At 49.1% G+C, this 23,388-nt stretch overlaps 1 protein-coding gene across 1 annotated transcript in view; it reads right to left on the bottom strand.

The window, feature by feature from the left end:
* Positions 1 to 14,672: 14,672 nt before the first annotated feature.
* Positions 14,673 to 23,388, bottom strand: part of SLC2A1 (solute carrier family 2 member 1) — a 31,685-nt gene continuing 22,969 nt past the window's right edge. Inside the window, exons 3-10 of the mRNA XM_055255440.2 lie at positions 19,523 to 19,683; positions 19,103 to 19,343; positions 18,352 to 18,514; positions 18,072 to 18,259; positions 17,687 to 17,791; positions 17,409 to 17,510; positions 16,132 to 16,335; positions 14,673 to 15,758 (exon numbers count right to left, since the gene is read on the bottom strand). Of these exons, the coding sequence (XP_055111415.1) occupies positions 15,558 to 15,758; positions 16,132 to 16,335; positions 17,409 to 17,510; positions 17,687 to 17,791; positions 18,072 to 18,259; positions 18,352 to 18,514; positions 19,103 to 19,343; positions 19,523 to 19,683 (1,365 nt within the window). The 3' untranslated portion in view covers positions 14,673 to 15,557. The remainder of the gene's footprint in view (positions 15,759 to 16,131; positions 16,336 to 17,408; positions 17,511 to 17,686; positions 17,792 to 18,071; positions 18,260 to 18,351; positions 18,515 to 19,102; positions 19,344 to 19,522; positions 19,684 to 23,388) is intronic.

Raw genomic sequence — 23,388 nt, 5'->3', positions numbered from 1 at the left:
CCCAAATGAGCGAGAAAGAGTTTATACCCTAGCCCAATCTCACACTGATGACTGCCTTCACAGTCAAAGTATAGCTTATTCCAGGCCTCCAAGAAGGCACCAGGGCATGTGAATGCCAAGAAGTCCCATGATATACTGCCTGCACACTGGATAAACATGAAATATGGTAGTGAAATTCAGTGTGAGTTTGAAAGCCTGAGAAACAGGGGAGCCAATGACATAACTCCCAATCCAAGGCTGGGCACCTGAGACCCAGGTGGCTGCTGCTCTGACTCCTGAAGTCTGAAGGCCTAAGCTTATTCCAGAAACATAAGGAGTTTTCAAAATTAGAAACTCCATCAGTGCTTTGGATTCCCAGCCCAGTCTCCTGTCCAAAAGGAGGAAATGGATGTCCCAGCTCGAGAGAGAGAGAGAGAGAATTCTCCCTCTACCTTTTTACTCCACTCAGATGGGCCCTCAGTGAGTTGGATAATACCTGCTAACACTAGGATGGGTGAATCATTTTTACTCAGTATGCTGACCCAAATGCTAATCTCTGGGAATACTCTAAACACATACCCAGAAATAATGTTTTACTAGCTATCTGGATCTTCTTTAACCCAGTCAAGTTGACACATAAAATTAACCATTATACCATTCAAAGGCTGCCAGACACATCCTCTGACCCAGGTGCCCAGCTTGGAGGTGGAAGAGATCCAGTATAGGAAGTAGGTATTTTGAGAGCACATTCAAGGCAGACTTAGGAAACAAAATCCCAAAGGCAGCCAGAAGAATACTAATTTGAATCCTCCAAAAAGGTTATCTTCAAACTGGGTATTTATACCTGTGGATGTCCAAAAAATTTTCCAAGGAATATGTGAACATATTTAGCTTTAAGGGAATCGATGTCCAAATCCCGATCTTTACTTTCTGCATGTACTCTTTCCAAAAACTAATCTTCCTGAGAGGAGTAACATTAGTAATACAGCATAATAGGACATTTCAGACCTTGTTCCTCCATAGACACTGACTTAATATATGGCCCGAAAAGCTTTTATGAGAATTCTAGAAACTAGTGCCTGAGGCAAGCTCAAAATCAAGAACAGCTATATTAAAATAGGTAAGAAAAACCATTTTCATTTAACTTACAATAGCCCTTTCCCAAAGCCAGTACAGCTTGGTGCTTTCAGGAGTAAATGCCCAACTTGAAGCTTCTACCTTGAGAGGGAAGCAGAAGGGCAGAATGTGCGTCCAACGTTCAGGCTTTTCAGGGGCTCCCTGAGGGACTGGTTTCTGTCTTGCCCGACATCGAGTGCTGATAAAGTAAAAAAAAAAAAAAAAAAATTATATATGTATATACACACACACACTCTCTCTCTCTCTCTCTCTCTCTCTCTCTCTCTCTCTCTCTCTCTCTCTCTGAATCCCTGGGGACTGCTGAGAACAAGAGACATCAACAGCTTGTTGTAGACCCTGAGAACTTGCAGTACGGTAGACAGACACTAGAGAGAGCAAGAGACTACAAGCTTCTGAAAAGACACCAGCAAACCTCTTGAATTGGGAAATTACAGGGACAAGCCCAAGAATACATATCTCCAGAAAAGGTTTGAGAGACCACTCTCGCAAACTGTTAGTTGAGCTCACTGTTTAAGGTTTTCCCCTTTATGAAGCCAATCCATTAAAACTGGAAGACATGGTCATTTTTTCAAATCCATAAACTCTTGCAAAAAATAACAAGACATATGATGATAGTGGGAAACATGGTCCAGAGGACCAAATATGTCTCAGAAATGGAACCCTAAAGAAACAGAGATCTATGAATTACCTGACAACGAATTCAAAATAATCATCTTAAAGAGGCTCAGTGGGCTACAAGAGAATCAGATAGACAAATGAAACCAGGAAGTGATGCATAAAAACCAGAATACCAACAAAGACGCAGAGGCCGGGTGCAGTGGCACACGCCTGAAATTCCAGCACTCTGGGAGGCTGAGGCAGGAGGACTACCTGACCCCAGGTGTTTGAGACCAGCCTGGGAAATAGAGTGAGACCCTGTCTCTAAAAAGAAAAAAAGGCTGGGCACGGTGGCTCACGCCTGTAATCCCAGCACTTTGGGAGGCCGAGGCGGGTGGATCACGAGGTCAGGAGATCGAGACCATCCTGGCTAACACGGTGAAACCCTGTCTCCAGTAAAAATACAAAAAATTAGCCAGGCGAGGTGGCGGGTGCCTGTAGTCCCAGCTACGCGGGAGGCTGAGGCAGAAGAATGGCCTGAACCCCGGGGGGCGGAGCCTGCAGTGAGCCGAGATCGCGCCACTGCACTCCAGCCTGGGTGAAAGAGCAAAACTCCGTCTCGGAAAAAAAAAAAAAAAAAGAAAAAAAAGAATCTGTTAAGAAAAAGACCAAATGGAAATTCTGGAGTTGAAAAAAACAGTAACTGAATTGAACAATTCACTAGAAGGGATCATAACAGATTTAACTGAGCAGAAGAAACAATCAGGAAATTTGAGACAGGTTATTTGAAATTACTGAGTCAGGGGAAACAAAAGAAAAAAAGATGAAGAAAAGTTAAGAAAGCCTAAGGGACTTATGGGATACAATGTATGATCCAAAGAAGCCATCCCTGAGACACATAATCAAACTATCAAAAGTCAAAGAGAGACTCTGAAGGCAGCAAGAGAAAAGTGACTCATGAAGCACAAGGGAGCTCTTATAAAATTATCAGCAGATTTCTCAGCAGAAACCTTACAGGACAGAAGGGAGTGGGATGATATATTCAGAGCACGGAAAGAAAAACTGCCAAGTAAGAATAATATTCAGGAAAATTGTCCTTCAGAAATGAAGGAGAGGATTTTTGGTTTCCAGTCCAGCATGTAAGGAGCTTAGAAGGTAACACTCCATCTAGACAAGTTAAAAAGCTGAGCAACAACAACAAAACCAAACAAAAGCTGAACAACTCTTCTTAGATTTGTTAGAGGAATGAGACCACTAGGCAGATTGCTGCCGCCAAAATTGGAAAGACAGGAAAATACAGGCAGTCACAAGTTACTGGAAATGCAATAGATGAGCAGAAGCCTCTACAGGAGGTTTGAAAATAGGAATAGGAAAACCTAAACTGTAACTGCCCCAGTTTTTGGAGAATCAGCGTGGACAACTCAGAGAGTTAAAAACTCCACCAGGGGCCAGGCATGGTGGCTCACACCTGTAATTCCAACACTTTGGGAGGCTGAGGTGGGAGGATTGCTTGAGCTCAACAGTTTAAGACCAGGCTAGGCAACATGGCAAGATCCCGTCTCTTTAGAAACTTTAAAAATTAGCTGGGTTTGGTAGTGCACTCCAGCAGTCCCAGCTCCTCAGGAGGCTGAGGCAGGAGAATCACTTGAGCCCAGAGGGGTTGACACTGCAGTGAGCCATGATCATGTCACTGCACTCCAGTCTGGGTGACAGAGCAAGACCCTGTCTCAAAAGAAAAAAAAAACATTCCAGGGTATGGATTTATGGAGATGCCCCAACACTTCTGTTATTTTTACCTCTCACAGCTCTACCAGATCCTCACAGTAAATCTCAGAGAAAAATCCCTTCATGCTTCTGGCAGAGGGAGGGGAAATAAACCATTTTGCAGTCTGCCAGAGCATTCTGTTGTTTTTAAAAAGGTCTACCCTCAGGAGAAAGAATTTTGCCAGAGCCTAACCTACCCTGGGGAAGGGAACTTACCCAACTCCAGCAGGCTGTAGTCTCCCACCTAGGGGAAAAGAAATACCAACTCCAGCTTCCTCTAGGCTTCCCTGCAGGAGAAGGGAGATATTCAACTTCAGTCTCCTCTAGCGGTTTTGCCCCCACCTAAGGGGAAAAAACAAAAACTGAGAATCACTGGTGGAGTTCACAGTCCGGACCCAAAGGCTCACCAAAAGACTGAGACCTAATAATAGAACTGTAGAACACTTCTCCTCCTGCAACACCACACTGCTACATTACTAAAGATCTGTTATCTTTTTTTTTTTCCCGAAGGCAGAGTCTCACTCTGTCGCCCAGGCCGAGTGCAATAGCACAATTATAGCTCGCTGTAGCCTCGAACTCCTGGGCTCAAGTGATCCTTCTGCTTGACCCTCCCAAGTAGCTGGGACTACAGGCAGGCTCAGTTAAGGTTTTGTTGTTGTTTTTTCAGAGATAGGTCTCACTCTGTTCCCCAGGCTCTAAAGGCCTATTTACCACAGTTCCATTTACCCAGTACAAAATGGCTTATTTTTTTCCAACAAAAAAATTAGAAGGCACACTAAAAGGCAAAAAACCACAGCTTGAACAAATAGTGCAAACATCAGAACCAGACACAGACATGGCAGGGATGCTGGAATTCCCAGACTACTATCGTGTCCGAAATTGGTGGGCTCTTGGTCTCACTGACTTCAAGAATGAAGCCGTGAACCCTCGCGGTGACTGTTACTGTTCTTAAAAGTTGTGTGTCCAAAGTTTGTTTCTTCTGACGTTCAGACGTGTTCAGAGTTTCTTCCTTCTGGTGGGTTCGTGGTCTTGCTGGCTTCAGGAGTGAAGCTGCAGACCTTCATGGTGTTAAAGCTCATAAAGGCAGTGCCAACCTAAAAGGTGAGCAGCAGCAACATTTTTGCAAAGAGCAAAAGAACCAACCCTCCACGCTGCACAAAAACACCCCAGCACGTTGCTGCTGCTAGCTTGGGCAGCCTGCTTTTATTCCCTTATCTGACCCCACCCACATCCTGCTGATTGGCCCATTTTACAGAGTTGATTGGTCCATTTTACAGAGAGCTGATTGGTCCGTTTTACAGAGAGCTGATTGGTCCGTTTTGACAGGGGGCTGATTGGTGCGTTTACAATCCCTGAGCTAGACACAGAGTGCTGATTGGTGTATTTACAATCCTCTAGCTAGAGGTAAAAGTTCTCCAAATTCCCACCAGATTAACTAGACACAGAGCACTGATTGGTGTATTTACAAACCTTGAGCTAGACACAGAGTGCTGATTGGTGTATTTACAATCCTTCAGCTAGACATAAAGTTTCTCAAAGTCCTCACCGGATTAGCTAGATACAGAGTGCTGATTGGTGCATCCACAAGCCCTGAACTTGACACAGAGTGCTGACTGGTGCACGTACAATCCTCCGGCTAGACATAAAAGTTCTCCAAGTCCCCATCCAACTCAGGAGCCCAGCTAGCTTCGCCCAGTGGATCCCACGCCAGGGCTGGGTGCGGAGATGCCTGCCAGTCCCGTGCCATGCACCTGCACTCCTCAGCCCTTGCGTGATAGATGGGACTGAGCGCCGCGGAGCAGGGGGCGGTGCCCATCGGTGAGGCTGGGGCTGTGCGGGAGCCCACCACAACAGGGCTCAGGTATGGTGGGCTGCAGGTCCTGAACCCTGCCCTGCAGGGAGGCAGCTGAGGCCTGGTGAGAATTCGAGCACGGCCCGGGCTGGCAGTGCTGGGGGACTCAGCGCCCCCTTCGCAACTGCTGGCCCAGGTGCTAGGCCCCTCACTGCTCTGGGCCAGAGGTGCCGGCCGGCCGCTGTGACTGCTGGGCTCGGAGCCCACGCCCACCCGGAACTCGCGCTGGCCTGCTAGCGCCACAGGCAGCCCTGGTTCCCACCGGCGACTCTCCCTGCACACCTCCCCTCAAGCAGAGGGAGCCGGCTTCAGTCTCGGCCAGCCCAGAGAGGGGCTCCCACAGTGCAGTGGTGGGCTGAAGGGCTCCTCAAGCATGGCCAGAGCAGATACCAAGGCCGAGGAGGTGCTGAGAGCGAGCGAGGGCTGCTAGCACATTGTCACCTCTCACTATGATTAATACATTAAGAGCTCTAATGGAAAAAGTAGATAACATGCAAAAACAGATAGACAATTTAAAAAGAAAGATGAAAATTATAAGAAAGAATAAAAAAGAAATGATAGAGATAAGAAAAAAACCACTAACAAACGAAGAAAGCTTTCAATGGACTCATTAGTACACTGCACATGGCTGGAGAAAAAAGAACCTCTGAGCTTGAGGATATGTCAACAGAAACTTTGAAAACTGAAAGTGAAGAGAAAAAAGATGTGAAAAAAATGAGAAAGAATATCTAATTACAAAAAGTATAATATAGGCATAATGAGAATACCTGAAAAAGAAAGAGAGAAAGGAACAACAGAAACATTTGAAGCAATAATGCCTGAGAATTTCACCAAATTAGTGCCAGACACCAAACCACAGATCAGGAAGCTCAGAAATCACCAAGCAAAATAATGCCAAAAACAAACAAATAAACTACACCTAGACATATAATATTCAAGCTGCAGAAAATTAAAGATGAAGAAAAAATTCTGAAAGAAGCCAGAGGAAAAAAAGCCACTTACCTATAGAAGAGCAAAAATAAGAATTATATCCAACTTCTCCTCAGAAATCAAGTAAGCAAGAAGATAATGGAGTGGAATACTTAGTGTTGAAAGAGAAAAAGCCAAAAACCTAGGATTCTATACACAATTTCAAAGCAATCAGATTAAAATAATAAAAATTATATCAGCAATTAATGAATTGAAAACAGGAAATCAATAGTGAAAATCAACATAACCAAAACCTGTTTCTTTGTAAAAATCAATAAAATCATAAGCTTCTAGCAAAGCTAAGAAAAAAAGAGAAAAGATGTGAATTACGAATATTGAAAATGAAAGAGAGGAGATCAATTCAAATCCCATGGATGTTAAAAGAATAATAAATGAATATTATGCACAACTCTATGCCCACAGATTTGACAACCCGGATGAAATGGACCAATTCCTTGAAAGACACAATCTGTTAAAACTCACACAAGAAGTAGACAATCTGAAACAGGCTTGCATCTGTTAAAGAAACAGAATCAATAAGTAATAAACTCCTCAAACAAAAAGTACTAGGCTCAGATGGATCCACTAGTGAATTCTACCAAACATTTAAGAAAAAAATTATACCAATTTTCTAAACATCTTCCAGAAGATAGAAACAGCTCATTCTATGAGGCCAGCATTACCCTAATATTAAAACCAGACAAATACATTACAAGAAAACTACAAATAGATTTGTCAATTTAAAATAAATAAATAAATTTAAAAAGAAAACTACAGACCAATATCTCTCATGAACATAGATGCAAAAATTCTCAACAAAATATTAGCAAAGCAAACCCAATGATGCATTAAAAAAAATTATATACATGACCAAATGTGATTTATTCCAGGCATGCAAGCCTGGTTCAACATTAAAAACTCAATTGGCTGGGCGTGGTGGCTCACGCCTGTAATCCCAGCACTTTGGGAGGCCGAGACAGGCAGATCACCTGAGGTCAGGAGTTTGAGACCAGCCAGGCCAACATGGCCAAACCTTATCTCTACCAAAATACAAAAATTAGCTGGGTGTGGTGGTGGGCACCTGTAATCCCAGCTACTCGGGAGGCTGAGGCAGGAGAATTGCTTGAACATAGGAGGCAGATGTTGCAGTGAGCTGAGATTGCCCCATTGCACTCCAGCCTGGGTGACAGAGAGAGAGTCTGTCTTAAAAACGAAACAAAACAAAAACAAAAACAAAACCTGAAAAAACAACCCTCAATTAATGTAATCTATATGTAATTACATCAAAGGGCTAAAGAAGAAAAATCAAAGGCCAGGCGTGGTGGCTCACACCTGTAATCCCAGCACTTCGGGAGGCTGAGGTGGGCAGATCACAAGGTCAGGAGATGGAGACCAACCTGGCTAACGCGTTGAAACCCCGTCTCTACTAAAAATACAAAAAATTAGCCAGGCATGTTGGCATGTGCCTGTAGTCCCAGCTACTTGGGAGGCTGAGGCAGGAGAATCGCTTGAACCTGGGAGGCAGAGGCTACAGTGAGCCGAGATCGCGCCACTGCACTCCAGCCTGGGTGACAGAGAGAGACTCCGTCTCAAAAAAAAAAAAGAAGAGGCCGGGCGCGGTGGCTAACGCTTGTAATCCCAGCACTTTGGGAGGCCGAGGCGGGTGGATCACGAGGTCAGGAGATCGAGACCATGGTGAAACCCTGTCTCTATTAAAAATACAAAAAATTAGCCGGGCGTGGTGGCGGGCGCCTGTAGTCCCAGCTACTTGGAGAGGCTGAGGCAGGAGAATGGCATGAACCTGGGAGGCAGAGCTTGCAGTGAGCCGAGATTGCGCCACTGCACTCCAGCCTGGGCGACAGAGCGAGACTCCGTCTCAAAAAAAAAAAAAAAAAAGAAGAAAAGGAAGAGGGAAAAGGAGAAGGAGAAGAAGAGGAGGAAGAAAAATCACATGATCATATTAGTACCTACAGAAAAAGTATTTCACAGGGCTGGGCGTGGTGGCTCTCACCTGCAATCCCAGCACTTTGGGAGGCCGAGGCGGACGAATCACTTGAGGTCAGGAGTTCGAGACTAGCCTGGCCAACATGGTGAAACCCCGTCTCTACTGAAAAACAAAAGTTAGCTGGGTGTGGTGGTGCACACCTGTAATCCCAGCTACTCAGGAGGCTGAGGCAGGAGAATCACTTGAAGTGGGAGGCGGAGGTTGCAGTGAGCTGAGATTGCACCACCGCACTCCAGCCTGGGTAACAGAGTGAGAGTCCGTCTGAAAAAAAAAAAAAGAAAGAAAGAAAAAGTATTTCACAAAATCCAACATTCGTTCCTGATAAAAACTCTCAGGAAACTAGAAATAGAGGGAAACTTCCTCAACTTGATTAAAGAATGTTTACAAAAAACCTACAGCTAAATATTATACTTAATGGTGAAAAATGTGAAGCATTATTGTTGCTAAGATCAGGAACAAGGCAAGGATGTCCTCTTCACTATTCCTTTCCAACACTGTATTGGAAGTCTTAGCTTATGCAACAAGACAACAAAATGAAATAAAAGGTATACTGATTGGTAAGGATGAAATTAAACTGTTGTTGTTGGCTGATGACATGATCGTCTATATATATAGAAAATCCAAAAGTATCTACAAAATAACCCCTGGAACTAATAAGCAATTAATTATAGCAACATTGCAGGATACAAGGTTAATATACAAAAGTCATTTGCTTTCCTATATGCCAGCAATGAACAAGTGGAAATTAAAACATACTACCCCCCATATTGAAATACTTATGTATAAATCTAATAATATATATACAAAATCTCCTATTTTGTGGATATGGATATAGTAACACTGTGGTATTGTTTGAATATATAAAGAAGAGTAATGTAAGAGTTTTATTGTAAAATGACAATATCGGCCTGATGCGGTGGCTCATGCCAGTAATCCCAGCACCTTGGGAGGTCGAGGCAGGTGGATCATTTGAGGTCAGGAGTTCGAGACCAGCCGACAGTATGATGAAACCCCGTCTCTACTAAAAGAAATTGCAAAAATTAGCCAGGCATGGTGGCAGGCACCTGTAATCCCAGCTACTCAGGATGCTGAGGCAGGGGAACTGCTCGAACCCAGGAGGTGGAGGTTGCAGTGAGTCGAGAGCATGCCACTGCACTCCAGCCTGGGGACAGAGAGAGACAGCATCTCAAAAAATAATAAAATAAAATAAAATAAAATGACAATATCACATATCAGAAATTAAATCTCCTGCAAATATTTGAATTTAAGAAGACAAATTTGTAACTTCAATCTAAAAATAAGCGAAGAGATAGTTTTTCAAATTCTTTTTTTTTTTTTTTTGAGACAGGGTCTTGCTTTGTCTCCCAGGCTGGAGTACAGTGGTGTGATCATAGTTCACGCATTGCAACCTCGACCTCCTGGCCTCAAGCAATCCTCCCACCTCAGCCTCCTGAGTAGCTGGGACTATGGGCATGCACCACCACACTCAACTAACTCTTGTATTTTTTGTAGAGACAGGGTTTCGCCATGTTGTCCAGGCTAGCGTCAAACTCCTGAGCCCAAGTGATCCACCCGCCTTGGTCTCCCAAAGTGCTGAGATTACAGGTGTGAACCACCAGGCCTGGCCTCAAAATTCTTTTAGGAAGTATGTGAGCAAAAAAATTTGAAGATAACTACTCTAGAAGAAAGACAGAGATGTGGAATTCGTTTTGAGACAGTGGCGGAAGATGGAAAAACTGATATCCTAGGTTAGGGTCAGAACCACCCTCCTCTTGAACCATAATTCAAAATCAAGCTCTTTGTCCATGACAATTGTGAGGCACTGGGATCCAGTCCTTTATGAGGAGAATAGGACAAAAACAGTGAGTCCGAGAAGAAAGGAAATCCATTACCACTTAATAAACACGCTCAAGTCTTCTCACCCATTGCTTCATGCAAACATGTATGGAATAACTTTTGTAAGAGATTGCACATTTTAAGGGGAAATTTGTGATTCCCCCGCTCCCTGATAAAAACTGGGTAAAGGAAAGCCCAATTAAATTGACAGGTCCTTACCAGCTGTCATTTCAAAGCATTAGTCAAGGCCTTTGACAAGCAAAGTGGGGACTGGGCAAGCTGGTTGGAGTTTGGGCCCAAAGCCTGAGCTGGGAAAGAGGCCAAGGGATGACAGGAGCAAAACTCCGTGTCAAAAAAAAAAAAAAAGAAAGAAAAAAAAGAATATAATATAGAAGATCTCTGGGGGCCAGGCATGGTTGCTCATGCCCGTAATCCCAACACTTTGGGAGGCCGAGGCAAGTGGATCATGAGGTCATGAGGTCAGGAGTTCAAGACCAGCCTGGCCAACATGGTGAAACCCTGTCTCTACTAAAAATACAAAAATTAGCTGGGTGTGGTGGTGGGGGCCTGTAATCCCAGTTACTTGGGAGGCTTAGGCAGAGAACTGCTTGAACCCGGGAGGTGGAGGTTGCAGTGAGCCGAGATCGTGCCACTGCACTCCAGCCTGGGTGACAGAGGGAGACTCTGCGTCAAAAAAAAAAAAAAAAGAAAAAAGAAAGCAAGGAAACAAAAGATCCCTGGGAATTCACGGAAACCTTGGGGGTGATTACCAGACTTTCCGAAACATTTGGAAGAGGGAAGATGATGTAACTCCAGCTGACATCTGCATTACAATATATATTATCTTATTTCATTTTAATATTACAACAGAAAAGAAACAGAAGATCAGAAAGGTGAAGTGACTTGTCCAAGATTATTCAGCTAAATAGCAGTGCAGGAATCTTAAATCAGCTATTTCTGACTCCAGAAACCATATTTTTTCCAAGACCCAGCATAACTGAGAAGAAAACTTGGCAACAAGTGTGTACTCAGGTAATGGTTCAAAGAATTGAGCAAATGCTTCATAGAGAAAGGGACAGCTAATTTGGTATTTTGATATCAGATAATCTTATGGAGAGACCAAAGGCAGACCAGGAGAAAGGGGATTGAACAAAAAGTTTTAGGGTGAGGAGCTGTCCTGGGAACATAGAGTACCATCAGCTTCGCTGGAGGTTAGGGTGTGGAAGGAGTGTATTGGAAGATACGGTCTGCAAAGGCCAGAATGTGGTTAAGGAATTTGGGCTTTATCATGAGAAAGTGGGGAGTATTAACCCATTGAATAATGTGGTCAGAACACATTTTTAGGAAGATCATTTGGGAAGCCAGGGTCAGGGTTACCAGATGGATTTGTTGTAGTAGGACCAGTCGAGGGTTCCCTCCAAAGCAATGTAGTATCTCTGAAACCCTGAAAGCGTGAGGTTAAACCCTGCCCTGATCAAAATGTTCACAAAATAGCCACTAGTTGGCAGGAATGTGCCAATGAATGGATGAGCCAGACTCCCAACTAGCAGCTTCCCTTCTCTCACTCCAAGAGCTGTGGTGGGGTATGATCACCTAGTGGATAACAGGAGTAGGTGGGAGGGCAATCTCTTCGGAGGAAACTTCAAAGGCCCAGAGGAGAAGGAGAATGTGATCAGAGAACAGAGTGGATGGATGGCTGGAGGATAGGGTTGGGGGTGAGTGGGGGCAGTGGTGAGGGAGAGAGCTTGATCATGAATGACTTGAATTTTCAGGTTAAGAAACACAGACATTAATTATCCTGAGAGAAATGAGGAACCCAGGAAGGTTTTTAAGTAGGAGAGAGACATAACTAGATTTGAATTTTAGGAAGATCATCGATTGCAGTGTGGAGAATGAGGAGGAAGCAGGAAGCACAGAGATCAGTGAGAGGGCAGTTGCAGTGATCCTGGGAGAGGTGATGAGTGGCCAGCACTAGGCCCAGCAATTGTAATAGACAGACGGACCAGAATTGTAGGAGACTTATGAAATAAAAATCACAGAATGAAAAAGCGGTCATTAAAAATGTAGTTGACAGAAGAGAATGATATCCTTTCCCCATTATTAAATACATCCTGAATTGTCAGATCGTCTACCTAAAATTGCACTGGAAGAACTCAGATTTCAGAACTTCTTGGCTTCTAAATTCTACTTCATTCATTCAATAATCCTGACCAGAGTCTGTGGTGGGAAGTGGGGACCAAGGAATGGCTCAGTCCTGTTCCTGCGGCAGCTGCCCTCCCCCCAGCCCCCGCCCCGCCCCCGCCCCGCCCTTGCCCCCAGTGTGGCGGAAAGACAGTCAACTCCGGTACAGCGTGCTTTGATGGAGGAAATACAAGCCGATGTAGTGTTCCCGGGAAAACTTGATCCAGAAGGCTTCCAGGGAGAGGAGATTTTGTGCCTAAGATTTCAAATGAAAGATCTCATAACACTGTCAGTGAAACAACTAAGCACTGCTGGGAAAAGATGGCCTGGAGAACAGTCCCGTTACCTATTTACCTCTTTTCGTCAGAAACCGTAGACGTCACCTTATGCGGGATAGGAACTCGGGTTAGCTACGTCCCCAGGGTGCCCACCGATACACAAGTCTCCGTCACCCCCTCCAGAGTAAACAACCTCGCCTGGCAAGCGGGCGCCCAGGTCGTCCCTAAGTGCCAGCACCTGGAACCGCCAGGGTGTGATTGGTGGAGTCTTGGAGCCCGCCCCTCATCCGGCCCAACAATGCGTCTCTGATTGGTGGAGACGCCACCTGGCCCCGCCCATCCCTAATCGTGTGCGTGCGCCGCCGGTGGCCGGGCTTAGGGGACCGCTGTGAGGTCTGGAGAGGATGCGCCAGCGACCCCGGCAGTACGCGGCCGAACCTTGGCCCCAAATCTTCTCCGGGGTGGATTGCGGCCCGTAAAGGAAAGGCGTCAGGGGACCGGCCGGCAGCTGTGCAGTCGCGGCACTCTGAGCCACGCTGAGGGCGGGCCGGGTTCCCTGCGCCTGCGCTGACATTTTGCAGTTTGGGAAATGGCGGTGCTCGGGGACGTGGATACTGAGCCAGGGCGGGAGGGAGCTGCGAGTGGATTGTCGGGCCTTTTCAGACCGGGGTCTGAACCTCCGGGCCGGGGCGGGGCTGGGGTGCTGCCTGGCTCTACCAACGTTCGGGGCCCTCGAGTGTGAATGAGCTCCGCGCGCCATCCGCCTTGTAGTCCTCGCGTCCGGCCACCGGCGCGGGGCTCCCACTCATCCCCACCCCACCCCGTCTGTTTCCTTTCTGGTCCAGTGGGGACAGCCCTGAGTAAGCAGCGTCGTAGGAGTAAGATACCCGAGTGGCAGCCCTAACAGCCTGGGCCCCGGCCTCTCCTTCTCGCCCTGCCCCCGCATCCCCTCCCGCACGGGGACCCGGATAACTCCTTTCAACAGAAGTCTTTTGGGAGCACACGATAAGGCTTCCTTTGACCTGGCCTCAGCCCTTCATCAGTTAACCGCCCTGTCCCCAGGCTCAGGCAGGGCACATTCTTCACAACCTGCTCTTCTTTGTGAGATGCAGATGGATGTCCTCATAGATTGTTTATACCTAATGGTAATACATACAGGTATTTCCACTTGCTAAGTACCAGTTTTCCCTTCTCACACCCTTCTTACAACCCCTCTTCATGTCAGGGAGACAAAAGCCTGCCTGTAGGTACAAAAACAAACTTCTCCCAGATTTTGTCAGCTGAGCCTCTAGAGACAAATATCTTTGGTGTTTTATTTCCTCAAGTATTTTCTGAGTGCCTGCTGTGCATCAAGCACTGTACTGAATAGTGCTGAGGACCCACAGGAACCAAATCGGCATCTTCTCATGAAATTCAGACTAGTGGCAGAAAACTGGACTTGTGATGAGGGAGCAGATGAAGTGCTCTGGAAATTCAGGGGTGAAGGAGGAGGATGAGCTGTCTTTAGAGATGAAGCAGTGGTATATAGAAGAACCAGAGGGGGCAATTCCAAATGAAATGAACACAGGGCAGCTTGACAGCTCACTGGGCCCATACAAAGAACCGTGGTTCATTTTGTGTGTGTGTGGGGAGGGGTGCAGGAGGTGGGTGGAGTTAATGGAGTAGGGGTTGTATAGTACCATTGTTAAAAGCAGGGGTTTTAGCTTATTCACTGTGCGACTTCAGGCACAGAACCTCTTTGAGCCTGTCAAATAAAGGTACAGTATTTACTTCACATTCAAAATAATGCATTTCAAGCCTGAGCATCACAGTTGGCACAAAACTGGTTTTTTTGAACACCAACTATCAAATATGTGATAGAAATGCCTTGAATGTCAAGATAAAGAATGTATATATTCTCTAGGTAACAGGGATCACACAGATTTTTGAGCAATAGAGGACACTGATGAGAGGTACGTGTAAGGGACTGGATCCTGAGTCAAAGTCTAAGCCGTTGCAGTGGTTGCAACCCCACTTACTTCTCACTCCCATCCAAACCTCCCTACCCTCAATCCACAAGCATTTCAAAACCATGTTTCTAAAAACCAGCCATTTATATCTGTTTAGGTAAGTAACAGGAGTGAGGTGGTGTATTTACAAGTTGGCTTGTCCAGATATACTATAACTTAGTGTCTGTATTTAATATTGACAACCAAAAATATATATAAATATCTTGCATCTATACACAACAGGGCAGGAGTCTCCGTGTCTTCTTGAGCAGTGAGTTTGCAGGCTCCCACAGGCCCTCTTCTCATGGTGATAGTGTGGCCCTCAGTGCAAAGGAGACTAGAACCCGGCAGCCCAGACTGGCCCTTCCCCTCTCCTCCCTGCACTCCAGTGCTCCCAACTGGTCTCAGGTAAGGAAAGATTAATTTGAGTGGTTGGGTAGGAAGAGCTGGGAATGGGCAAATCCTAATGGAGCCTGACCCCTAGAGTGGGGAGATCCAGGCCAGCAGAAGGGGTGGCCATAGCCACCTCCTGGGATAGAAGCTTTGTAGTTCATAGTTCGATTAGTGTGTCCTTAGGACATAGGTCCAGCCCTACAGATTAGCTTGGTGAAGAAGGCAAGTGTCTGGACAGGGCTTAGTCTCCACCCTCCGGCATGGAGCCATTCAGGGTGAAGCCTGGGATGTGGGTACAGGAGACTCAGGCTGATATAAAAATAACAAAATCAGTAATAAAAAAATTATAAAACCTGTTGCTTGTCTGAATAGATTTGAGCAACAGTCTTGCTTTTGTTAAAATCCTGGAGCCGTTAAGTCCTGAATATTCTTCTGGACATCATTGCTGGCTAGAGAAAGGAGCCCCAGGCCCGGCTCGGCTGACATCTGTCAAGTTTGGAAGTCTCATCCAGCTGCCTGTGCTCCTGAGAGATCCTTAGGGCTGCTGGGAGCAGGCCGGGCTGGTGGTCTGGGGCGCCTCACACTTGGGAATCAGCCCCCAGGGGATGGAACAGCTCCTCGGGTGTCTTGTCACTTTGGCTGGCTCCCCCCTGCCGGAAGCCGGAAGCGATCTCATCGAAGGTCCGGCCTTTAGTCTCAGGAACTTTGAAGTAGGTGAAGATGAAGAACAGAACCAGGAGCACAGTGAAGATGATGAAGACATAGGGACCACACAGTTGCTGAAAGACACACAGACACGCTTGGTTGGAGTCATGACCCTACATCCTGGCTGTAGGACTTTGGATAAGTCACTTTACCTTTGGGCCTTTGAGTTGAAAAGGGAACATCCACCTACCCAGGGATGCTACCATAATTAAATGAGACCACGCTTGTACCTAGAATGTAACAGGCTCCAGGAGCACCATTCAAGGCTAAGGGGAGAACCCTGGAGTTGAGGTCAGCATTCTTGGTCATGTGACCTGGGCTTCCCACCCTCAGTTTCCTCCTCAGCATGATTCCTAATGAGAATGCTGGGCCAGCACTTTGCACAGCACTGTGGGGTCATGCGTGCAGGGGAGAAATGGTGATTATGGACACAGTGGGGGTTCTCACCTCCACATACTGGAAGCACATGCCCACAATGAAATTTGAGGTCCAGTTAGAGAAGCCTGCAACGGCAATGGCAGCTGGACGTGGACCCTGGCTGAAGAGTTCAGCCACGATGAACCATGGGATGGGGCCAGGACCCACTTCAAAGAAGGCCACAAAGCCAAAGATGGCCACGATGCTCAGATAGGACATCCAGGGTAGCTGCTCCTGTTGAGGATGACGGAGAGGGGGAAAAGTTAGACTGGGTTGTGATGGATCCTCAGGGGAAACAGAAGCTACAGAGGCCAGAGCAGAGCTAGGCCAGAAGGCAGGAAGCCTGGGGATGGTCCTGGATTTGTTGTGTATCCAGCGTTGGGCCTAAAATGATTTAAGTCCTGCAGGGTGGCTGCAAGTGTTGAGTCCACCCCCTGGGAGTGGTAATGTGGTGTGCATGTGGACAGTGCTAAGAGGCCCCGTGGTCCCGTCTGTGCCTGCAGCGCAGTCCGCCTGTGGCAGGATGCAGAAGAACATTCCTGGGGGTGGGGTAGATTCAGGTTCTAAGGTGTGTGAGGTGCCCAGCTCAGGGTGGCACAGAGTAAGCGCTAAGCATACGGTTCTGCATATAACCATTCTCTTTGAGGAGACCAGGGTAGAAAAGTTATGGGCTTTCCACTTGCTGCCTGTCTGGCCTCTCGGCAACCACCAAACTTTCCAAGCCCAGGTTGAGCTGTAAAAGGACAGTCATGGTGCTTTCCTTGCCAGAGGCTGAATAAACAAGTGCCTGTGTGTGAGTGCCAGGCACAGGGTTGGCACAGCGGTCAGAGTCACAGGCTTGGGACTGAGGTTGATTCCTGGCTTCATCCTTTATCTGACAAGTTACTAACCTCACTGCGACTTAAGCTTCCTCCCCCATAAAATGGGAAGAACTGAATTACACCTCCAGTCGTGTGAACTGCATGAGGCAAGGTGTGTTTCTGCACCTCTGTGGGGAGGATAGCACTACTTCCCGGGGTTGCTGTGAAGATGAATTGAGGCTACAGATGAAGATTGGAAAGGGTTAATATTAGGCAAAGCAATTCCTTAAGGAGATGAGAGTCTGGGGTCTGGGACCAGAGGTGCTGCGCTGAGAATCCATCAAGCAGGGAGGAGCAAGTTCAAGAGAGGATGTGTGTGGTTTGGAAGGAGACAACTTCAGGAGCCAGAAGGTCGGACCCACAGCCAGGGAGAGCGCAGCCACCAACAGGCCTGCCAGCCAGGCAAACTCTCCCGCATCCCTCACTCTCCAGAACCTAGCAACTCACCAGCAGTGCCAGCGCGATCGTCATGAGTATGGCACAACCCGCCATGCCAGCCAGGCCTATGAGGTGCAGGGTCCGCCGGCCTGCTCGCTCCACCACAAACAGCTGTGGGCAGAGACAGTGTCAGTGCCACCCCTGCCTGGTTCCCTTCTGAACCCATCCACCCAGAGGCCTTGCCTCAAGAGCTGAGAAAGTCACAGGGCACTGCAAAGACCAGTGGAGAAGATGGCACTACCTCCTCCCTGGGGTTTGGCTGGGGGGGGCAGTAAGCAAAGACTCACCGACACGACAGTGAAGGCCGTGTTGACGATGCCGGAGCCAATGGTGGCATACACAGGCTGCTGCACCCCCGCCTTCTCGAAGATGCTTGTGGAGTAATAGAAGACCTGCCAGACAAGAGCAACTGTTGGGGTCTACCTGGACACTGTGGCCCTTCCCTGCCTCTGTAGCAGTGGATGTGGGACCCAGGATGAGTAAAGAATGAAGGGGACAAATACTCAGGCAGAAGGACACTGCACTGCAGTGACCTTACGGGCTTGGGGTCTAAAGGGAAGCTTCTCCTTCGGCAGAGGCGTATCTGTTGTTTCAAGTTTGGGACTTGTTCACCATGCACACTTGACCAGGGGGCTTGGCTCAGGCACAGGAAGGGTGGGTGGGGGCACTCACAGCGTTGATGCCGGACAGCTGCTGGGACAGCTGCAGCACCACAGCGATCAGGATGGGCTGGCGGTAGGCGGGGGAGCGGAACAGCTCCAGGATGGTGACCTTCTTCTCCCGCATCATTTGCCGACTCTCTTCCTTCATCTCCTGCAGGTCATGGGTCACGTCAGCCGTCCCGCGCAGCTTCTTCAGCACTGGGGGGACCGGAGGGAAGGTGGGGGTGGCTCAGAGTGGGAAGAAGGCCGGGGCTCAGGGAGTGGGGAGGAGGGCAGGGCCCTGCCCGTACCACTCTTGGCCCGGTTCTCCTCGTTGCGGTTGATGAGCAGGAAGCGGGGACTCTCGGGGCAGAAGGGCAGCACGATGCACTGCAGCAGGGCCGGGACGAATATGATGCTCAGCAGTAGGGGCCACAGGTCCTCGTTGCCCATGATGGAGTCCAGGCCGAACACCTGGGGGAAGCAGGGGCCGTGAGCGCCTCTGCCCTGACCCCCCTTCCCACCCCGTCCTGCCAGAGTGGCCTTCCCTACTTTGTGTCAGCTGCTGCTTCAGGGAAGGGCCCCAGTTCTAGAGGCTCTGCCACTAGCATGAGCCCTGTTTCTCAGTTTCCTCATCGGTCACATGGGAAAAGTAGGACCTACCCCAGTGTTGCTGGGAGGACAAATGACAAGGCCACAGATGTGTCCAGCACAGAGAATGGGGGCTGCTACTCTGCCACAGGAGGGTTTTGGGGACAGGGAAGGGGAAGCCTCCTGGAGAGAGGGTACTGTGCATAACAGCCTGCGGCATGTTGGGGGAAGGCAGGCCCTGTGGTTGGAGGCCTAGAGTGAGAAGAAAGGGATTGAGAAGAGTCAAGTCATCTTGCTCTCAACTGGGAGGCCATGGTGCTGTGTTCCCTGGACCTGTGTACCATAGTTGTCCTCTGCAGGGCTGTGGTGGCTGGGTGGAAGAGAAACTCTGCCCTGCTGGGCACAGATCCGAGAGCCACTGAAGCTGTGGGCAGGGGCCGTGCTGGGCAGGTAGATCCTGCCCCAGCTTACCTGGGCGATGAGGATGCCAACGACGATGCCCAGCTGATGCAGGGTGCCCAGGGCCCCACGAAGGGCTGTGGGTGACACTTCACCGACATACATGGGCACGAAGCCTGTGGTCAGGCCGCAGTACACACCGATGATGAAGCGGCCCAGGATCAGCATCTCAAAGGACTTGCCCAGTTTCGAGAAGCCCATGAGCACGGCGGACACGAAGGCCAGCAGGTTCATCATCAGCATGGAATTCCGCCTGGGGATGGGATCACAGGTCAGGCCGGTGCCCACATTCCTTGGGCTCCCAGGGGCTGGGTCAGAGGTAATGCCCTGGAACAGGCAGGTAAGTCTCCCCCACTTCCCACCCCATCTGGGACTCCCTGGGCAGGAGGGCATGGGCCCTCCAAGGGCAGTGCCACGACCTCTCCTACTTACCGGCCAAAGCGGTTAACGAAAAGGCCCACAGAGAAGGAGCCAATCATGCCCCCAACGGAAAAGATGGCCACCGAGAGGGACCAGAGCGTGGTGAGCGTGGTGGGCAGGATGCTCTCCCCGTAGCGGTGGACCCATGTCTGGTTGTAGAACTCCTCGATCACCTGCAGGGGGAGATGCAGCCTGGGTGAGCAAGCCAGGGGCTAGGACTGAGTCTTCCTTTTCCTTTCCCCTTGCACCCTTCCCTAAGAGAGGGCCGGGGCCTGGCTCTGCCACAGATTCACTGCATGCTCTTGAGCCAAGTCCCTCTATTTCTGTAGGCCTCAGTTTGCCCAGGTGAGAAACAAGGCGTTGAAGTTCATCTGAGAGCCCCGCCAACTCTCCCACTTCCCCTAACATGTGCTTTCCAGTGCCCTGTGGTTTCACAGGCTCAGTGTGACTTGCTGGGATGATGGCAAGTGATCAATGGTGGAAGTTCAGGCATAGAACAGAGAGGTACAAGACCAAGTGTGGTGGCTCATGACCGTAATCCCAGCACTTTGGGAGATCAAGGCAAGCGGATCACTGGAGGTCAGGAGTTCGAGACCAGCCAGACCAACATGGTGAAACCCTATCTCTACTAAAAATAAAAAAAAATTAGCTGGACGTGGTGGTGCAAGCATGTAATCCCAGCTACGCGGGAGGCTGAGGCAGGAGAATTGCTTAAATCCAGGACACGGAGTTTGCAGTGAGCCAAGACTGCGCCACTGCACTTCAGCCTGAGTGACAGAGTGAGACTCTATGTCTCAAAAAAAAAAAAAAGAGAGATTCAGAAGGAAAAGGTTCTCCCCACTTGCCCCTTTTCTCCTTTCTCAAAGCCCCAAGGGCCATCTCCTGCCACCAGGCCCTCTCCCCAACCCCTTGCTGGGGAGGAAGCAGGGTTTGACAGACAGGTTCCGCCATCCAAGAAGTACAGACTCCCTGACTGCACTGAGGGCCTGGTGTGACAAACTCACACGTCACCCTTCAGAAGTGCTTGAAAGACTCACACTGTGGCTTTCTGTTCCCCAGGCCTAGCTCCCTTGTGTCTGGCCTGCGAGCACCCCCTTGAAGGACCCACGGCCTCCTCCCCTCTCCCAAGGGCCCAGCTAGGAGGTATGGGGAAAGGCTCCACACAAGGAAGCAGTTCCAGGAACTGGAAACGCCTGTCCTAGGACAGCCCTGCCCACCAGCCCTGCCCCCACCCTGGCCAGCTCCCACGGATGTGGTAGGCAGGAAGCACCGGTTCTGCCTGAGCACACTCACCGCACTCTCAGTGCCAGGGGACTGGCCAGACCCACCCAGCCACACGTATAGCAGAGTGCAGGCCTAGTTACCCAGAAACGGCTTCTTGTGCACGTATACCATCACACACACATACCTGTGCTCACAGAATCTGAATATTCCTGCTTCAGCCAGTCACAAACTCACATGCCCCTCATCCCCTACCACTTACAGCTCAAACTCAATTCCGTGTGAACCCAACACATCCCAACACCCCTCCATGTGTGTGCGTGCCGCAAGTTCATGCACACACAGCGGTATGCAGCCTCTGCAGCCTCCATCACTGCTGTTGGCCCTCCCTATCCCTTCCAACCCACTGAGGTCTAGCAGAAGAGGAAGGTGCGGGCGGGCACACTTGCCAAACCAGGGCCTGCAGTCCCAGAAATGCCCACCTATTCGAATATGCTGGGCCTGCCTCCTGGTGCCTTCCTTCCCGTTGCCGTGGGTCCTCAGCCTCTAGCCATCTTTTTCCCTGCCCCGTCACAACCTGTCCCAAGTCAGCAGGCATCTGATGGAGGCCAGGCTCCAAGGGGCGAGGATAGTTGGTAGGGCAGAGGCAAGCCCTAAGGATCTGCTTGTCCGTTCCAAGGACGCCAGGCAGGGCAGTGAATAGAAACCTGAACTCTGAATCTGGACACAACTAAATTCAGGTCCTAGCTCCACCCCTTATTTCCAGTGTGACCATGAGCAAGTTATTTCATCTGTGAGTTTCCATGGCCCCATTTCTAAAGTGCAGACATTAGCAGTAGCTGCTTCACAGTGCTGCAGGGAATCAGTGAAACAGTGCTTGGTGTCATCATCCCTAAAATCACCCCACTGCACACTGGTGGCCTGAAGGCGGTGCAGACCACTAACAGAGTCTCCCCAAGCCTTCAACCCGTAACTCCTGCCAGGTCTCAATCCAGTCTCCTTACCTACCACACCTTTGCGCTACACACCATTTCCCACCCCCTACGCCTTTGAGATGCTACGACTCCTGCCTGGAAGGTACCCCTGGCCTTACTGCTGAAACCTTTCGAGATCCAGGTTTCCCTGACTCCAGGAGTTTGTCTTCCCTGAGGAAGACAGTTGATTCACACCATGGTCTGTCCCAGAGCCAGTGCCAGGGATAGCTGGTGAGTAAATGGAGGAATCGATGAACCAAAGTTGTTGGGCTCTCCTCTTAGAACCCCTGCATTCTGCTGGGGGCAGACAGAAGGCAGATTCTGACGAAAAAACAGAGCAACAAAACGCAAAGTGTTCTTCTATGGACGAAACTAACCCCAGAGGAGGACTGCGGGAACGGTAATGCCCCGTTTATCAGGCTCCACCAAGAACAGGCTGCTCTGGATGAGGGTGGATATGGGAACTGTCCAGATAAATGGCGCTTGCCCTTCTGAGGGTCCAACCTTTCCTGACCCATTATGGGGTGAAAATGTGAAGAGATTTCACTTTGCTCTCCTGAGCAACCAGACCTACAAGCAGGGCTGCAGGGCAACGGTGTCTGCCTTTGGGGCTCTCTCCAGGGGCAAGGAGAGGTGTTTGTCCCTGTGCAGACTGGCTCCTGATGGCTAAACTTCTGCATTCCATAGTTCTAGGGAATTCCCCCAACCCTCTGTGGTTCAGAGGCTTGTCTTGTACAACTTCCACACCTCTTTTGAAATTTGCCAAGAAGTCAGCAAATGGAATTTCTTTGAATTGTATACAAAGAAAGAGTAAATAGGTGCTAAGTAAGGCCTGAAACTACCTAAATAAGCTTGAAGATCTCTTGAGATGTTGGGGCAACTGATAAGAGGGCTGTGTGGAAGTGAGGTGTGACCAGAGCTCCACCCTGAGTTACGTCTCCTGCCTGTGGTCACACAGTCAGAGGGACCCAACCGTGTCCAGGGCTGGCTCCTGAGTGCTGCCTAGCTGCTCGGTTACTCAGACCACTTTATGGGGTGGAGGAAGGGTGAGCAGCCAGCCCTCTGCATGTTAACCTTGGCCTAGACTCATCCTCTCCAGCCCACAGCAGCACTTCCTGGCCAAGCTGAGGCTGGGGAGTGGGTTTCTGCCTCTTGATGCCTGAGATTTCTGGGAAGAAGCCACGCCTGGTTTTCCAATTCCTACTGCTGGTTCCGGTGCTCTGTGCCCTCTCCTCCCTGGGGATTCATATGGGGTTCCACACTGACTCTTGGCCCAGGAAAGGCAGGGGGATGCTGGAGAATGAGAAGAACCCTACATGGGGAAAAGCTCTGGGGTCACATCCTCCCTAGAAGTGTCTGGGTGCACCTCAGGAGAGAAGAGTCTACTTATTATGCCCTGACAGGATCCCACAGGCCCAATCCCACTGGCTCCCAGCAGCCTCCACAACCCTGGGTCATGTGTGAGGTGAGACCTGGCACATGCCTGTTCTGAACGCTCCCACCTCACATGCCCGTCCCAAGCTTAGGAGTTAGACACTTGATGCTGCCACCACCCCACATCCACCAATCACCAGGTCCTCTCGATTCTGCCTCCGAGTCTGTCCTACTTCTCTACGCAGGCAGCCTGCCCTGGATCTCATCTGGATTCTGCTCCCGACTCTTCCTATCCACCAAAGTCAGACC

This window comes from Symphalangus syndactylus, chromosome 12 (genome assembly GCF_028878055.3).
Source record: "Symphalangus syndactylus isolate Jambi chromosome 12, NHGRI_mSymSyn1-v2.1_pri, whole genome shotgun sequence".
Classification (NCBI taxonomy): Eukaryota; Metazoa; Chordata; class Mammalia; order Primates; family Hylobatidae; genus Symphalangus; species Symphalangus syndactylus.
Note: the sequence above shows the minus strand (reverse complement) of the source record. Positions and strands in the feature narration are given on the sequence as shown.